The following is a 19554-nucleotide window of genomic DNA, read 5'->3' as shown; positions in this document are numbered from 1 at the left end:
GTGTGTGTGTGTGTGTGTGTGTGAGCAGAGACAGATAGAGATGTCATCCTCCTGTTTTAAGAAAAATGACTCACTGGTACAAACTGAGGATCACATAGAAAAACCCAAAGAGCTTTTTAGTCTTTTCAACGTTTCATTTGAGCAACCACAGATTGCCGGTGGGTTAGAGACGCTTTCATTTTTTCATCTTACTGTATCTGTTGATAAGGCATGTTCCCTGGCAACAGTTATGCCTGATTGATTGGCAGTTATCTTTGTGAATTCAGGTGAGTGGGACACACCTAGACGAGGATCACCACCCAGGAATGTTCCTCTTTTCCTGTAACATTGTGTGGTTTTTGCCACCTGTGTGCTCTTGGCACGCAGGTAGATTCCTGGCAGGAATGCCGTGCCTCCCCTGGAGGCGTTGTTGCATAATCAGGGCTCTGAAGCAACACGCCGTATTCTGGTGAACAGAGCGGAGGGGCCGAGTTAGTACTTTAATAGTTAGTTTAGAATAGTAGAGTTTTGTCATCCACGAGGGGCAGAACATATCATATGACACATTCATTATGAAGAAATTCTGTTAGATTAACAGAATATTACAGCAATAGTTTTAACCCTCATGTTGTCCTTGGGTCAAATTTGACCTGTTTTCATTTTTGTTTTTTCATAAAAAGTGGGCCTTCGAAATAAGCACTGAAAAAAAATCAACATTAGAAATATCAAAGAAACTTGGAAAAAACATCAAAAAAGCACCCACAACGTTGAAAAAGTGACAAAGATGTCGAAAAAAGTGATAATAACGTTTCATGGTTGACGGGAAGACAACACAATACATTAATCATTTGAGTCATTTCATCAAGAACAATTTTTTTAATTATGGTTCCAACATCTCAAATGTTAGGAGTTTCTGTTTTTCTCTGTTTGATTTCTATGTTAATTGAATATCTTTGGGTTTTGGACTCTTAAAAAGGCGTCACCTTGGGTTTTTAAGAACTTATTTATTACCTTTCTTGACATTTCAGACACTAAACAACTAATTACTAATGGAATAATATAAACAAATGAATCATAATACAAATATTGGTTAAATTGAACCTACCTTTCCTGTATGGAAAATACTTTATCAAAGCTGTGTTAGAGTATAAATTAAAGTAAGAAATGTCTTGTTAATACTTACATGAGTTAATTGTATATATGCAAGAGGACCCTTGGGTCCTAATGCATATATAACGCAGCACGCATACTCTTATCTAGTGCCAGTTGTCTCCAATTATCCATATAGAAAACTGAGTCATCGGTATATTTGATGATACAGGCCATTTGTTGGTTGGTACACTTCTGGGTCTGGAACTATTAGTTTAAGTTTTAATTTAGCTTTTTGGTTTTGTAGTAAATTAAGATTGGAAAACGTCTTTTGATTTCACAATTGTAACAGATTTTATTGTTAAATGAAATGCTAATATGCAACCACATGTCAGTTATAGTCACTCTAGCAGCTGGGCTTGGCAACCTCATTTTAATTTTAATTCATCCAATACTTTGGTTATGACCAAATGCTTGCAAAAGGGGCATCATTCCCATCACCGTTAGCTGTACCTTTTGTTAAGTGCTAATAACCAAATGTTTAAAAGATACACTAAGAGGGTGAACTTGGGAAACATTCTACCTGCTAACCATCAGCACGTTAGCATGACATAACAGTGTCATTGTGAGCGTGTTAGCACGCTGACAGCCTAGCTGTAGAGTCTTAGTTTCATTTTTTTTTTGTAGATTTGGTATTTTGACTCATCCAATTATTAATGAGCCACTAACATGCAGAGAATGTGGACTTGAGGATCACAGTTCATCGGACAGGTTTATGAGGCAGTGACTCAGTTCATTGGAGAGATTCCTTGAAGGGTTATATTGTCAAAAGGAATGGGTGAGATTTGATGCCCTCTCTCTTTCTCTCTCTGTCTTGTACCATTTTCACCCTAAGATCAAAAGAAGATGGGGTTGAAGTGAGCACTGGCAGCGCAGCAGGACAAAGCTCTGTGAGTATTCGCCATCCAGCAGGGGATCTCATCATCAAATCCCTGAAACTGCATCGAGAAACCTGCAGCTGGTCTCAAATCCATCGAGCCAGATTCCACCGAACTTCAGGAGGAGATGGAGAACTGACTGGAGACCAGAAGGCAGCTCCTCCGCCCGTGTCCGCCAGCAGCGATGGCGGGGCTCAAACGTCATCACGATGGGAAGATCGCCGGGCTGTATGACCTGGACAAGACGCTGGGCCGTGGACACTTTGCTGTGGTCAAACTGGCTCGACACGTATTCACTGGGGAAAAGGTACGCTCGACCATTTCTGTGCATGCAACTACAAACTACGACTGCAGAGTGCCAATGATTTGCCTCACCCTTAGAGACAGACATACCAAAGAAGGGTGATGAGTAACACTTGGGAGATATTTGAGTAATGTCTCAAACGCGAGATGAGTGGATAGATTTGCCAACGTATTGTGTTGATCTTGGCTTCTGTGACTGTTCTAGCGTCGCATGATGGTCTCATTGTTGTTCCTAGAGACGTTACCCACCTGACAAAGACCAAAACACTAAATACTTGTAATGTTTCTGTTTTGATAACCATTGCAACATCTTTAGTATCGGCTTTACGCATCAGCAATTTGCTGCTTTAGTCGGAAAGTGTCAATAACCTCTACAGTGTGCAAAATCTGCTGCTAAAATTGACTGGGACAGCTGTCTGTCATCAGTTGTGTATTTGACATTATGTTGCTCCTCTAGGTAGCAGTGAAGGTGATAGATAAGACTAAGCTGGACCCTGTGGCGCGGGGCCACCTGTTCCAGGAGGTGCGCTGCATGAAGATGGTGCAGCACCCCAACGTGGTACGCCTCTACGAGGTCATCGACACGGCCACCAAGCTCTACCTCATCCTGGAGCTGGGAGACGGGGGGGACATGTACGACTGCATCATGAAGCACGACGGAGGCCTCCCTGAAGAGGTGAGTTCGCCCTACCTGACTTGGGGACTCGCTACCATCTCCAGGGGTTGCTCCAGATAAAGCAAGAGAAAGGAGATCAATAAAGTGTCATATCCATAGTTATTCTCCTGTGAAAGATGGGCAGAATTAAGATTTGAGACTATTTTGTGGGAATGCAGTGAAGGGCACTTCAAAGGTAGTTAGAAGCTCACCAATGCATTGTGCATACCGATTCCTTCAAGTTAATCAATTCCACACTCCAGGAGGCAACTGTCTGACATTGAAAGCCATTGAAACAGTATAAATTCAACAGGGAAAAATGGATGAGGTGTTTTCAAATTCTGCACTGGTAGCAGTGGCATTGTAGTCAATAAGCATGTTGACGTTGGTTTTGCGGTAAAGTTAGTTGAAGTAAAAGTTGGCATTTTTGGTAGGATTTGTGCATGTTATACTGCAGAGAAGCAGTTTAGAAACTGGAAATTCACTCATTTTCCCCCCCAATTAAACAAATGTCATTTAAGGAGGCACGTATAAATAACTTTCATGTACAGAGTTGGATACAAATCATTAATACCACTCTTCCGTTAAACACAGAGCGAGAGCAAGAAGATGGTTAGCGTAGCTTAGCACAAAATCTAGAGACAGGGCAGACGACTAGTCTGGTTTTGATCTTGTTATCTCTCCCCAATAAAGCAAATTCAAAATTTTAAACTACTGCCTTAAAGAGTCCACAAAGGCATTGCTAGTTGCTAGTTAGCCCTGTGTTTGCTTGGTGGTCATCCCAGATGGATTAGAGAAGCTAAATTACCTAAATGTGACTGCTAATTATTATTATTATATGTGATACATTACTATTGCTTGCTACCGTTCCTGTCTCTCCTCTCCAAGGTGGCCAAGTGTTACTTTGCCCAAATTGTTCACGCCATCTCCTACTGTCACCGGCTGCACGTGGTGCACAGGGACCTGAAGCCAGAGAACGTGGTGTTCTTCGAGAAGCAGGGGGTCGTCAAGCTCACCGACTTCGGCTTCAGCAACCGCTTCCAGCCCGGGAAAACGCTGAACACCTCCTGTGGCTCATTGGCCTACTCCGCTCCTGAAATACTGCTGGGGGACGAGTATGACGCGCCTGCTGTGGGTGAGTCTAAAGACCTACATAGATATCTGTGGCGATATATCAAAAGTTACATAATTATTACAGCTTTTACTGTCTCAGTCCGTAGTCCAGTGTGCGTTGCCATCAACAGAACATGGTACACACTGCCTATCAGCCTTGTTAACTGATGCTTTCACATTCACACACTCTCTTTGTAGATGTGACCTACTGATAGCTGGGATTACACCTTGAATATATTGTACATGACCTACAGTACTTTGGATGGGCCCCGCAGACAACTTAGACAGCGTTATCAGCCAGCTGATAGGACGAGATCTGCTCACAGATCGGATTTTGTTAGTGTACCAGGCAGCTAGGCTACAACTTTATCCGCACAATTGCAGACCTACACCTGCAGTTTATTTTGGTCTGTGGTTAATGTTCATTGACAGTCATGGCCTTTCTGTGTATAATAAAATCTGATATCAAATCAGGTTGAAATTGGTTTCCCGCAGCCTCCCCCCCCGACCGCCGCTGCCCCCCACCACCCCCTGCACTCCTCCCATCGATAGCGGTACCAATTCTTGCGGAGCCACGGCTTAGATATTCAATCAAAATGTAATGGAAAAGGAATGAAACAGAGGCGTGCAGATTCAGAGGGGGGAGAGAAGGAGGAGGGAAGGAACGGACGGAGAGAAACAAGAGCAAAAGAGACAGGGCGAGAAATAGCATCAGCAGTCTTTCTGTTTACCCAGGGGCTACTGCGTCACAGAGAAGCATTTTCAATATTTCTGGAATCACAGTGGCTATTTTGTTCTGCCTGCCTTCGCTTTGTCTCAGTCTCTTTTGCGGCCAAGCAGAGGAGCTGCTCCCAAATATTGAAAGTGTAGTAATAATAGTAATTTAACTGCATGTGTGGTCAGCTGTCCTGAAAAAGCCTGTCTGAGTTTCAGATGACATATCAGATTTTTGTGGACATCTATGCCTGTGTGTGTGTGGTGTGGTCTACTTTTTTGTAGTGAGTATACTGTGATTTCCCCCTCCTTGCCTCATTCTCACCCGTGTCCCAGAGCGACCACCCCATACTTGTTTTTTTGTTACGTTACAGCATAAAGCATCAGCCTCATCTAGCTCATTTTCAGTAGTTTCTGAAACCTAAGCACCTGCTGCAGTACCCTCGGGGGCTTTGAGTTGGCTTTCATTCCATATCTACTTTAGTGATTCACATTAGTTAATGTCATGTTTGCACAGAGAAGGACCATCTTGACTGCTCCTAGTGGGTATATGGCGTATCACGTAGACTGCCCCACTGAGTGTGTGTTCTGTCCTCTGGAGTGTTCATATTGCCCGTGCGCTTTTGTTCACTCAGCTAAATTGATGATAGTGTTTTAATTGCGGGGATTATCCACCCAGCCGTGACGTAATATTGTGCGATCCCATCAGTAGATTCACTTTGATATGAACAGGCCGAATGGAGGCCAGAAGTCCTGACTTACGCCGCTGCCAAGGAACATGTCAACAGCCGGTAGGGTGCTGAGTTTCGCAGGTGACGTGCCAGGTGGCGGCCAGCCCGGTTTGTTGCAGAGATAAGGAGGCTGTCCTCGCTCGTCCCTCTCTCAAGTCAAACCGGTTTGGAGTTTGTTGCTCTTTTAAGGAAGTGCTGAAAATACTATAAGATGGAAAGTGGGGCTGGGCTGTATCAATGTTATATTGATATCGCGATATGAGACTAGATATCGTCTTAGATTTGGGATATTATAATATAAGTGTTGTCTTTTCCTGGTTCTACAGGCTGCATTACAGTAAAGGGATGCCACCTGAATGATGAATTTACCATAAGGTGACCAGATTTCTTAGATAAAATCCGGCGACATTTTCAGCTCAGAAGAAATTACCTCCAAAACACGTCGTGTTTTTATTTTGTAAAACTTAAAACGGGACACTAGACCTAGAGCTGTTTACCCCCAACAACAACATTATGGACAGGATTTCTAAGGAGCTCGACCTTTCTGTTAAAGATTAAGATCCTTTTTTAAAACAAAAAAGTCCCGAAATTGCGTTGGCTAAAGCCCCCAGACTCCATGTAAATAATCAGTGATTTTAGCATGGTAAAACACGGCTTTCTAGAACAGTGATTCCCGAAGTGGGGGTCGCGACCCCCAGGGGGGTCCGCGAGCCAAGAGGGGGGTCGCGAGTTGATTTCCAGAAATAAAATAAAATTTAAAAACGATTAGATAGCATGTTAGCCATGATTTTAACACAATAAAACTAGTGGATAAATTTAAAATAAAACCAAGCAACCAAATAAAAAGGGAACAGCTGTTTTGATTTCTTTCTTTCCGAGTAGCGGTCTCCAACATTCACTACAACTGCCGGGATTCCAAAAGTACTGGAACCGCAAGACTCTAAACTCTATAATCTGTCATGATAAATACCTAATTGCAATTTTAATGCAGGTACTGTGTTAGGATATCTTTAGAAAAACGAATAACACCAAAATGTACAATTTAACGTGTTTAATTATACACTTGATTGCCCAGTGTCTCAATAACTCATACATGGCATAGTAAAACGTAATTATTCCATTCACATCTGAAAAATATGGTATGTCATGCAATAACACCTAAAAGTATTTTCTTGAACATTTATAACCTAACCTAACCTGTCACTGCCTCCGTGTTGGTGTCTGCCGTAGTGCGCATTGCTCCTCGGACCGCGTCCCCCCCACCCCGGGGTTCGGACCGCGCCCCGCTCCCTTTCCTCCTCTAAACTCGTGTCTCAGCTCCTCTGCCAGTTGCTGCCTGAACTTCCTCCAGACAATGTCCCTGCTGGTGCACTCCTTGGAGAGGATGTGTGTGATTCCAGCCAGTTTGAGGATGTATAAAGTTGTATAAACACGTAGGCAGCCCCCGGCCATCTAGCTCCGTGTCCCGCTCCTTCCACAGAGCGAGCGCCCGGCGCTGCCTCCTGGTCCAGAGCGGAGTCCATCCCCGCCGTACTCACGGTGGTAGCAGCGTTACCAACCCGGGCTTTACCTTCGCCCCATCGCTGATGCCCACAGTTGTTACTCCAGACCGATTAAAACCAACACCACGAAATGCCGAATACTGTAAGGCCGAAATAGGTAAAAGGGATTTTCTTTTTTTGGCCTAGTGTGTAATGTATATAAAACTATTTAATTAAATATAGAGCTTTTTAACTTGCTGTGCTCCAACATACTGCACATCCACCTCATTAGGTGAGATTAAGTTCAAATTAAAGTAATGAGTAAATTACTGTAGAATAATGTCATGGCTGTTGTGTTATTTTGTGTTGTCAATATGCTCATGTTTGGATACGCCTGTAGTGCGTGCGCGGTTGCGCGCAATGTTTGTGGGGGGGGTCGCGAGTCACTTGCACCGTTACTTTGGGGGTCCGGGCTGAAAGTTTTGGGAACCCCTGTTCTAGAACATCTCTGAGCTTGTCTGGAGCGACTGTCGGCTCCGTTTGGTCAGTGTTTTCTTTCTTTCATTCCACTTTCGGGTCTGTCAGTCACAGTGGAAACCGGGGACATTTCCGGGGACAGATCCAGCCGGGGACAGGTCACCAAAACCGGGGACTGTCCCCGAAAACCGGGGACGTCTGGTCACCCTAACTTACCAGGCTGTTCTAACTGTTCTATTATTTATCTTTACCCACCAAGTCATTATGGTGATTATTTGTCAGAAAAATCTCATTGTGTGAATAACATTTTGTGAAAGCACCAATAGCCAACCATACAATATTGTTGCAATATTGCCATCAAGGTATTTGGTCAGGAATATCATGATATTGGATTTCCTCCTTATCGCCCAGCCCTAATGGAAAGTGATCCCACATAGAGAGGGGTGATGTCGGTCCCACAGATGGAGCCAATTAGCAGGCACAAAGAAGAGGGGAAAAAAAGGTTTCAAGTGCTTCTACCAACAAATCATTCTCTCACATGCTTGGTTAGACCTGTCATAGTTCCCAAGGTGTGAAACAGTGTGTGAATAAACACAAGTTTGAGGACAGAATAAGATGTGAAATGTATTCTTGTGCAAAGAAATGAGAAGGATTAGAAATCCCAGGTTTAACACTAATATGAGCAATGCAAAGAAGTCTGCCTCCTTTTGCCCTCTGATGTTATGCAGTGTGTGGGCTCGCTCCTTTTCGCCTCCAGTAAATGGAAAGTTAAATATAGATTTCTGCCTCCTCTTTGAGAAGCACAAGCTGCACTTCAAAAAAAACATGAACTTACCTGATTGCAATTACAAAGAACATATCCCGGGCACATGCATATCTGCGCATATTGAGTGTGCACAAGTGGGAGGAATTTGTAGAAAAAGATCAGCAGGACAGGATGTTGAACTCCCCCCCCCCCCGAGTCTCGGGGTTAAGTGCTTGTTGGTTATCTCGGGGAAGCAAACCATAGGCGTTAAAATGCGACACGGGGCAGCACAAAGGGATGTTTATCTCCCAGCTGTGGCCAATGAGTAGCCGGCATCGTTAGCAAGGGATGCTAATGTGCAGTGAAGCGAAAGGTGTCATCAAGAGATGTGTCAGCCCCCTCTGGTTTATAAATAAAGTTCTTGAGGAAGGAAGTTTGGCGGACAGCTGACGCAAGTAATGAGGGGGCGGGGTCACGGTTGCCAGGATACGTTGGCTAGGGGGATGGTGGTGGGGACTGCAGCGGCGCTCGCTCCCTTCATCAGCAGGACGAGACGCTCCTTCGCAGCCTCGGAGCAATAAACACTCACCACCCACAGGAAACTGGCACATTCACCAGATTGCAATCTCCAGCGTATCCTGGCAAACTGCAGGGATTGGAAGACATATCACTGGGGATGCTGGGGAGGAGAAACCCACTTAGTTTACTCAGTTTGCCACCTTTTTTTGATACGGAATAAGCCTTTGTATATCAAACTGATGCACGCTACTGTACATAATGTCAGGGATGAACTGTAAAACTGATATTTGGCACAAGAAGCGTCATCAACAGAATGTATTTAAGAGAAAATTCACACAGTTCCTTTGTTTAATCGAATGGTGATCCCTGCAATCACTAATGTTATATAGTCAAAGGATTATGTGCAAGTTCAGTTAAAGTAGTGGCTCATGGTGACAGAGAATTATCCCTCAACTCTGCAGTCCGCCTCACCTTTACGAAGCGTTTTAGCGTCTTTGAGCTCACAGTTTTGGTTTTAAAGCTGCAGCTTCACTGTTGTGGTAGGCAGCTGGTCTCAGCAAAATTAGCAACTAGTTGGCAAGAATCACATCTCCCAATTAATGCTTTGGTAGCTTTTTCTGCTCAGTGCATGTAGTTTATAAGCTGATGGGTCGGTTGTGTTTCCAGCTTGTACCGCCGCCCCAAAGTGGCCAAAAAAAAATCAATGAACGCCGCTTTAGAAATGAAGAACGGTATTGTAAATCAACTGATTTTTGCTGATAATCATGCTGCGCACAAAGTAATGCTTTAGCAGCTTTTTTTTTAACTTACAGACTGCATTACTTCACTTAAAGCCCGTAATCTTGCAATCCTTTCCAGTCTTTGTGAAAAAAGGGGTCAACACACTGAACGCTTTTCTGTCCCTGTCTCTGAGCTCGTAGTCGGTCAGTGTCCAACTGCAGAATGTGTGTCAGTGGGCCACCCCGCTGACCAGAGCGCCGGCAAACGCCCGGAGGAAAAAGTCGCTCCTTTCAACAAATGGACGCACAATCGGACCATGAAATCAGCATTTGTTTGAAGCTTTGAGGGATGAACACCATTTTCCCAAGACTGCACGTTTGTGCGTGCGTGCGTGCGTGCGTGCGTGCGTGCGTGTGTGTGTGTGAATGTGAGCATGACACCGGCGGCAGTGCAGTGCCTCATCCTTGGTTGGACAGATGTGTCATTAGCCAGTACATATTTATGGAAATAGCTCTCATCGAATAGGATTTACGCTTTATTTGAGATGGGGGGGGAGGCACAGCTCTTGTTATTTTATATCTAGGTCACTAAGCAGAAAGAACAGAATATTTTGGTCTGTCATCCTTATTCTTTTTCAGTTTCTGAGGCTCTGTACTTTAAAAGAATTCCAACTTAGTTTGCATTTTATGTGCACAAAAGGGTCATTGGTATGAACGTACGCCATTCCCTCTCTCTCTGTGTCTGTGCAGATATCTGGAGTCTGGGGGTGATCCTCTTCATGCTGGTCTGCGGTCAGCCCCCCTTCCAGGAGACCAACGACAGCGAGACGCTCACCATGATCATGGACTGCAAATACACCGTGCCCCCACACATCTCCCATGCATGCCGAGAGTGAGTACCACGCACGCGCACACGCCCCGCGCAGATGGACGGAGTACTCTGCAGGTGCTGCATATTTCATGTTTATAGATGTGTGAACGAGAAGAGAGGAGCGGCCTCGCTTTCCGCGGCTCCTCGTTGTCCTGCTTTCACTCGGCGCTGCAGTCCATCTGCTCCACCAGAGATGCAGCGCCGCGTTAAGTGTGTCTAATGCACCCTTTAAAATCGGCCCTCTATTTTTAACATGGTGAGGGTTTAACGATGCGTTCGAGCAGAGCAAGGCCAAATAGGCACCAAATACATTTTGAATGGCTGTAGCTCTGAAACCACATTGTCTTTGGACATGACATTACTAGTTTATTAATTATTGATATGATATCAAAATTGGCACACTTGATTTGATAAGTTGCTTGTGCATGTGGTCTTAACCCCCATGTTGTCCTCGGGTCAAATTGACCCAATTTCCCATATCAATGTTCTTTTTAATTACCCCAAATAACATGATTGATTCCACACAACGCTTTTTGGGGTGATTTTGATGGATCATTTTGGGGTGTCTTATTCAATTTTTATAGCATTTGAAAAAAAAATCAAAATATTATTGAGTAAAAGTTGAAATATTCCAGTCCGGGATTACCCATCAACATACATTCCTTTAATTTTATTCTAAATAATTCCTAATTTCTGCTTGTCTAACTCAAACATTAGGTATAATTTCCTATAAATGTAGTAAGTTAGTGTTACGTAGTGTTGAAAACGCCAAACAAAGGGACAAACATTGACAAAAAGGGTTGGAAAAAAAGGGACAAAAACGTAATAAAAAGTTAAAAACATCGATAAACCGTCAACAAAAGGGTGGATTTTCAGTTTTGACTGGAAGACAACACAAGGGTTAAACAAACAGCACGTTGTCCTATTTGGTGAGAGTTATTTAGCTAGGGAAGTTAGTTACACTACACACCAAAACCAAATAGTAAAGGTGGATAGCTTGTTCCCAGGATGATCCCAGGTGGGGTCGGACTGATCTGGGTTCTGAAGGCAGACGCTGATAACCCTGCTGTGGGATATCCGCTGCATAGGTGATACAGTTAACAAACAATACACTGGGATATAGGAACGCGTCCCCGGACCCCAAAGAAATGTATTTCTATTTGTGGGAACTTGGGACTGTCATGACATTAAATTCACTTGATTGGATGATTTCACTAACATTATTTTTTTTTTGTGTGTGTGTGTGTAAAAATCGCATGCCATGGGTCAAACAATTGAAGTCTCTAAATGCCAGACTGTGCTTCGGTGTTAAGTTATTCAAATTTGAGCTGGCTTTGTGAAGTAAAATCATTTTAAGCGGACATATTTGGATTTTGTGTGTTTTTAAACCAGAACTCAATAATTTGTGAGATTGCGCTCTCGAAATAAAATGTGGATCTTGCTGTTTTAGTTTCCAGTGTGGTGTAGCAACATCTTTGTATTTCACCATTTGCCGTGCCAGCGGAGTTATTAGGCGATTAGACCAAGAGCATGTTGTTGAATGAAGTGCATCACATTCCTTTGGAGATAGAAGGCACTCAATAGCCATAAGTTGATTTTTGATTGGCATCAGCTGCTTCATTCATGCGTCACAGTCACTGGTTCAGTTATCAGCTGTGTGGCTTACCAGCTAACTTCTATTAACATCCAATCAGAGACGTGCTGTGTGGGTACAGCATGTCCATCGGAATCATTTCTGGTTTGTTGAAATCCGGGTCGCGTATCCTTTTACGGAGGCATTTTGCGGCCGCTATTTCTATCCGCGATAATTACATTGTCTTCAACAACAGGCCAAGAAAGATTCAGATGATCGGACAGGTTGGAAACAAGCCAACAGTCCGGCCAGGTTATCAAATCCATTTTATTTGGAGGTAAAACAAAAGTGAGCATATCAAAAATATTGCTCATTTCACAGGGAAACTGTATTTATAAATTGACTACGGCAAGTACAGTGGGTCAAAGTTCCCACAGAAGTCGGTCTGTAAACTGTGATGGATGTTTACAGCGGACAGTTTGAGTAATAATTATACCATTAATCTTTATTTTCTCTTCTAGATTAGTTTGGCTCACCTTGGTGTTTATTTAAAACATTCTAATGCCAGCTCATAAACATAATTATCCCAAATATAATGGGAATATTGGTGTGTATCCAAACCCAGCGGGAGTAGTGACCAGATGTTTCTGTTGTGCCTCCTTCCAGCCTTATAGCCCGCATGCTGCAGAGGGACCCCAAGAAGCGAGCGACTCCAGAGGAGATCGGGGCCCACGAATGGCTTCAAGGTGTCGACCCCTCCCCGGCCACCAAGCTGTCCACCCCTCTGGTGTCCCATCGCAGCCTGTCGGAGGAGGAGCACGGCTCCATCATCCAGCGTATGGTGCTGGGGGCCATCACAGACCGAGACACCATTACCGAGTATGTTTGCCTCTAGCTCATATACACACACGTTGTTGAAATGTGGGTGTGTGTGTGTGTGTGCGCGCATGTGTGATTGATTTGTCCCTCCATCTTCTCAGGGCTCTGGAGTCGAATCAGTACAACCACATCACAGCTACATACTACCTGCTGGCTGAGAGGATGCTACGGGAGAGGCAAGAGAAGGAGCAGCACAGCCAGACGCGATCACCCAGCCCCAGCAAGGCCCAGTTCAGGTACACACACACACACACACACACACACACACACACACACACACACACACACACACGGATGATGATGGACAGAGTGCTGCCTCTGCAGTGCTGTGTCCTGTCACTTTCTAAAAGACAAGTTTGACAGCAGATGGAAAGAAGGAGCCTGTTTTTTTCAGCAGAGGATGACAGACTGATAATAGAAGAGAGGGTGCATATCGGCAACATAATCAGGGATGTACTGCCAAAAATATCTTGAAGTAAAGGACAAATACCTCATATTTGCCTTATTGAGAAACTGGAATTTAAAAAAAATTGTTAGGGATTCAAGAATATTTATAAAAGAGGTTGGTTGGGATGGCTCTTTAGCATTAGCAGCTAGATATCTGGTTAGTGTTTTACACCTATTCATAGAAACTAAATGGCAATATTTAAAAAATATGATAATACGATATTAACTTTCTGCTCTGTAATCTATAATCAACCAACCAGTTGCTATGATTTTACTTGATCTCATCTGGTTAAGTGTGTTTGCATCATGCAAATTCAATGGCGTTAGGACATTGGAATACAAAAATGCAATGGCCATTCATTATTCTAAAGTTGATTATGGGATGGGTCTTAAATGAAACACTCAATATTATGTATCTAGTATATTTAAATTAGAAATGTACAATTGACAACTTGTTCCATAAACACCGCCCACTCTGCCGCCAATTTGATTTTGCCCTGTAGCTCGGTCTGGAAACCTGCACGTTTAATTCTCCTGCTTCACTTCAAAATTTTGGGGGAACCAATCACAAACTGGGATTATCTACCTGCCGCGCTATTGGCGGGTTTAACACGATGACGATAGAGAAGCGACCAAGCAGCTTCTTGTTTACATTCAACATAGCGGGGACCGAAGCTCTGCAACCCGTTGATGCCGCTGTCGCTTCTACGTCACCCGGATCGTTGGTCTGATTGGTTGAAGGACTGTCCAATTGGGTACAGAGTCATTTGAACGATGCCCGTTGGTCACGCCTCTTGTGCAGAGAAAACACAGATCAGTCTCCCTAGACCAACACTCAGTCTCAAATCTATTGAGCTTGGCTTGGTCTGACTATGGACTTACACTATGTGCTGTAAATAATGTTAAATATAATGCCAATACAATGTGTTCATTGGTGAGCTGTAGTGGTGTAAATGCGTTTTTAATTGTGTACAGAAGTAGGTTTCCTCGGTCTAAATACATACATACAGTATTGCTTATTCTGTTCAACCCCCTAAACTTGGTGTCTCTGTGTGTTTAACCCTTTACAGGCAGTCCTGGCCCACCAGAGTGGATGTTAACCAGGATGTCAGTGATGGCTTGGGGGGTCCGACTATCTCCCACCCCGGGGGGCCCCAGTCACCTGCCCGCAGTGCTGAGAGCCTCCATAAAGGCCCCAGGCCCAAAACAGCTCTGCTGGACCTCAGCCAGCGGCAGGAGCACCACACCCCAGCATCCAAGCCTCAGCAGTCTGCACGACAGAACCAGGAGAGGGGGCTCAGACCCCTGGTAAAGCCCCACTCCAACGCCCTCAGGCTGGGCTCTCTGACCTCAGTGGGCCCTTGCAAAACTCGTAGTCCAAGTCTTTTTAGCGTGGAGGAGGATGAGGAAGAAGAAGGGGAGGAAGACACCGGTTTATCCGCTTCTGCACTACCTGCTCAAGTGGTGCTTCGTTGCAAAGCCTCTTCCGCTTCGTCTCCGTCTTCTGCTGGTAATCGGCTGACGTCCCGTATGAGCGCTCCAGTTCTTAATCAGATTCACGAGGCGGATAAAGAGGACGAGGAAGAGGAGGAGAGGAGGGAGCTGCATGGATTCGGCCCGCCCAAACCCAGCCTCAGCCTCAATCTGAACTCTCGAATACCATCACCGCTAACGCTCGTACCCTCTCCTAGCGCTGATGTAACAGCACCGGTTGCCGCTTTCACCCCCAGCTCAGAGACTAGTGACGATGAGACAGAAAGTCACCATAAACCAGACACGCCGACTGTAGGGGGACAAGGGGATGAGAGAGAAGGGAGGAGAGAGGATGGAGAGAAAAGGGGGTCAGGGCAGGGCAGTCCCACCAGCTGTGCTAGTCCTGGATCAGGTTCGTGCCAAGGCAAGGGCACAGCCAAAGCTGCCAGCGGCCTGGTGGAGAGCTTAAAGCTGATGAGCCTGTGCCTGAGCTCTCAGTTCCACAACCTGACGGGGGGAGGGGGAGGAGGAGGGGGAGGGGGAGGCGGCGGCGGCAGCAGCAGCGGTGCCGTTGTCGCGGGGGAGACCCAGGACCATCCCATGTGGAGGATGTGCATGGGCGGCTCCACCGGTAGCCTGGACAAGGTCTCGCTACTGGGTGGCCCCTCACCCAGGGGGAACCCGTACCACCACCACCCGTCGCTGGGAGACGCGCTGGCGGACCCGCTGCTGGAGGGCCCCTGCACGGCCACGCTGAGGCTGGGAGAGCTGGACCTGGCCCGGGAGAACCACAGGAACATGAGGAACCGCGTTCTGCAGATGCCTCTGAGCGACAAGACTCTGTCCGTCAACATCCACCGGAGCCCCAAGGAGGGTCTGCTCTGTACCCCCACCCCACACAGCTGCTGCCAGGTCATCTAGAGCCCCTCCGCCCTTCCTCAGTGCTCATCCATAGTTTCCTTCTCACCTTGCTTTTGTTTTTAAGTTATGTCACCACTGGCTCACGTTATGGTTCGCATTTTATGCCATTTCCTATTATTCAGCACTCAACGGTGGATAACTGGGAGAAAGTCCAAATGCCTATTTTGCACATTTACAGACGCAAAACGTCTCCATGGAGGAGCCTGGGTGCCATGCCAAGTAGAAGTATGTGAAGCACTTTCCGCAGATTAAACTGGACACTGACGGAACATTTTAACCCGCTGGTGTGTTGAAATAAGAGACATTGAGTATGGAAATGGACACAGGAGGTGCTCACATCCCTGCTCTTACACACTTATATACACTACATGTACACATTTTGTGCACATCCACTACATCACTCTGATAAGCCGAGTAAAAGGGAAAGCGAATGAGTTGCAGTATCATGTTACATATCCTCTTTTGTTGTACTTGATGCTGTTTTTTTAATACCATTATTTTTAAAGATTTAAATTTATACTGTATTTTCTTTTTTAAATCTGACTGAAAGGGTTAACGCCTGTGTTTTCATTCCAGTAAGGAACAAAGAAAATGGACAGCGGCACACAAGTATGACGGTGGCACACAGTATTTTGTAGTCTATCACTGTTTTATTTTTCTATCTCCAACATGTCTCCACAGACTCTGAAAGAAAAGGCACACTCACTTGTCAAGTCTCTGCGCAGTTACATGGCAGAGTTTGTACATATGTGAATAACCTCCTATCAGTACTCTGTACCTGTAGTATTGACAGTAACATTGTATTGCAGTAGAACCCTGAATACTAGATCCTGATACACCATTATTGGCCACTCCTACTGGATATTCAAGGTTTTCGGTTGAACCCAGAGCTAGAAATGTGTTTGATGGCACGATAAAAACATCACAATGAAATGGTTGTAGCTCTTTAAATTCAAACCGAAACCATGTACATCCTGCAGCTGTCCAGGATCACGGTAGCCACTGTTGTAGCGTATTCCAAGACAAAAACAACAAAAGGGGTTTCAATTGTATCAAGTATCGGTCTGTGTAACTGGATGTGTGACCCACCCCTAGTGGAATATATAACTTGACAGTGCATGTGTTTTGCTGTAGCAACATTATTCTTACTCACTGAGGTCAATCCACCTGCTGTATCTACGTAACCTTCAAACGGTCACTTTACTGTAGCCTCACAACAATACCAGCGACTGCAAAATGTACAACAAAAATGGATGTGCCATAAATCTGTCTTGAGCATATTGTACTGTATGTATATGATAGAGATCTATTAAAAGGAAATGACGTGAAAAGGAGTCTGTTTCTTGACTTTTGTTGAGTGAAAGGTGGGAAAGCGCACCTTCATTTTCTTTTACCAATCCACCTTCCATAGGTTTTGGGTGAGGTATTTAATGAAAACTAAAATGAAATGATTTATTTTTTACAAATATGTCTTTTTGGAGAGTAAATAAACATTTACAACATTGCTGTATAGGGACTATTGAGGACACTGAGGTCACGTCTGGGTTAATATGTATAGGAATTTGTTATATAAGACATGAAAAGATTCCCTTGGGTTTTGTAGGACTGATCCTGAATCCTAAAATGTGACTGACAAACAAACAACATTTTGGGAGATAATATTGAAATTTATAAATATACAGTATATTTGATCAGTTTGATTGTTTTGAATACTCTGTTTACTTGGTGGCTAGCGCATGTCTCCGATGGATGGGGCTCCGCTGGTGGGACTTAAGATTCATGAGGGTATAAGAAGAGGCACTACTGACTTGTGGGAAATGTAGGATCCATCCTTTTCCCAAACTTCACCTGTACCAGGGCTTAAAAGTCAGGATGTCTGTTCCTCTGCTGCTCCGATTCTGACCATTCTTTTTTTTTTTTAATCCCACTTCTTGTCCCCCGGTAACCCTTCAAAATAAAAAAATAAAAATCTTACAGTGAAGAAATACTTTTATCATATAAGATTGTTTGCTGTGCAGCACCTTTACTTCATCTACACACAGGGAAGGTACTGCCTCGTAGTTTAAAAGGTTTTTTGTGCTTACTTTTTGTGAATTTTGCCCCTAAAAAGGTCAGACCTAAATTGAGCAAAATTTGACCCTTTAATTTACTGTTAGACTAAATTAAAGGGTCAAATTATGCAGGGGTGTCAAACTCAAGTTCACTAAGGGCCACACTGGAACACAAGAATCACATCAAGGGCCAGACATTTTTAGACAGACAGTTTTATTTAATCAAAAAAGTCAAATATCTTTGACTGTTTTATTGCCTATGTCATATAGTCTTCACACTTAAGATAGGGCGGCTGTGGCTCAGTGGTAGAGCGGTTGCCTGCCAATCGGAAGGTTGGTGGTTCAATCCCTGGCCCTGCAGTCCCATGTCGAAGTGTCCTTGGGCAAGACACTGAACCCCGAGTTGCCCCCCATGCTGATGCTGAGTGTGAGTGTGTATGAATGTGTGTGAATGGTGAATGTATCCTGTAGATGTAAAAGCGCTTTGAGCAGTTGTTAAGACTAGAAAAGCGCTATATAAATACAGCACATTTTCAGATTGCAACAAAGTCTTAAAGGAGTCAAGCCATCATAGAAGAAAATGCCCCAAAAACATCAGAATAAGTTACAAATTGTCAGAAAAACTAGGTAGGACTAATTGTAAACCTAAATTGATATGTGGATAGGGGCCAGATTTGGTCCACAGGTCTTTAGTTTGACACGTGGTCTAACACATAATTGCTATCTACCAACACAACATACATACTATAGTGCATAAGGAGCCAGAGATGAAGGCAGAGGTCACTTTAGTGTATATGTCCTGATATACCATCCTCATCTGTGATAAACAGAAAAATGAGGGATTATCGCCATGGAGGAGCCGAATGGGCCTGTGTGCAAGACAAATTCCCTCGTTGTGATTATTTTCCTGAACGGTCTGGAAGCTTCCCTCCAAGCACAGCAGGGGAGTTGTAATCTCCGCAACATCTGGGCTACTGTTCCACATCAGCCAGCTGGGAGGAAATCAGATCAGACCAGATGAGCCCATACCTAAGTGAGTGACCCACACACACACACACACACACACGCGCGCACACGATGCAGGTGACAAGGTTGTCATGTGCGATTAAAAGAATGAAAGGACCACTGAGGATAGTGTGTCAGAAAGAGGATGTCATGTGTGAACCGAGCACATGCTGGAATTGTATCACTGCCACCTGATCCCTCTCTTCCTCTCTTTGTGCATCTATATTAGTTTAACAGTTTCATTAGTTTTACAACAAAGTACCGAACCAGATATGTTTCTGTGGTTTCTACACAGGATGCGGTGTGGTATGCGGGGGATTAATCTGGCAGACAGGCAGGGAAACACCATCGACAGACACTCAGTCACAGCAGCAGACAGATTATCTGCTTCTGGCATGTCAGCGCGCATTAACAGTCAGTTAATCCTGAACTGGTAATTGCACTGATGCAAAACAGTATTTTCTTTTCCTTAAATTTGTCTTAAAACTACAACATAATCCTCTGAAATGTAGTAGTGGAAGCACAAGTACCTCCAAATTGCACCTAAAGCTACATTAATCATTTGAAAAGCCCTCTTTTCTTAACATTTCTTTTCATTCAACACATGTGCTTTCTGACAGCAGTACTATCACTATTATCATTGTACCTTTATTGCAGTTGGATCCTGGGAATTATGTGGAATATGTAATGTGTGTGTCCCTGTTTTGACATTGTATGGTCTCTGTCTGGAAGGGTGTGTCTGTCAGCGGAACATGTTATCTTAAGGCTGAACTCCTGTCGACCACCAGGCTGATAAATCTTGTTTGAGGAACAAAGCCTCGCCAACACACACACACACACACACACACACACACACACACACACACACACA

At 44.3% G+C, this 19554-nt stretch overlaps 1 protein-coding gene across 1 annotated transcript in view; it reads left to right on the top strand.

Annotated features, from left to right (window-relative positions):
* Window positions 1–16957, top strand: part of LOC116701411 (SNF-related serine/threonine-protein kinase) — an 18761-nt gene extending 1804 nt beyond the window's left edge. The window contains exons 2-8 of the mRNA XM_032535109.1: window positions 1964–2313; window positions 2767–2985; window positions 3853–4099; window positions 10214–10355; window positions 12574–12786; window positions 12888–13022; window positions 14304–16957. Of these exons, the coding sequence (XP_032391000.1) occupies window positions 2191–2313; window positions 2767–2985; window positions 3853–4099; window positions 10214–10355; window positions 12574–12786; window positions 12888–13022; window positions 14304–15627 (2403 nt within the window). The 5' untranslated portion in view covers window positions 1964–2190 and the 3' untranslated portion in view covers window positions 15628–16957. The remainder of the gene's footprint in view (window positions 1–1963; window positions 2314–2766; window positions 2986–3852; window positions 4100–10213; window positions 10356–12573; window positions 12787–12887; window positions 13023–14303) is intronic.
* Window positions 16958–19554: the final 2597 nt, after the last annotated feature.

This window comes from Etheostoma spectabile, chromosome 14 (assembly GCF_008692095.1).
Source record: "Etheostoma spectabile isolate EspeVRDwgs_2016 chromosome 14, UIUC_Espe_1.0, whole genome shotgun sequence".
Lineage (NCBI taxonomy): Eukaryota > Metazoa > Chordata > Actinopteri > Perciformes > Percidae > Etheostoma > Etheostoma spectabile.
This window is presented reverse-complemented; position numbering and strand designations above follow the sequence as displayed.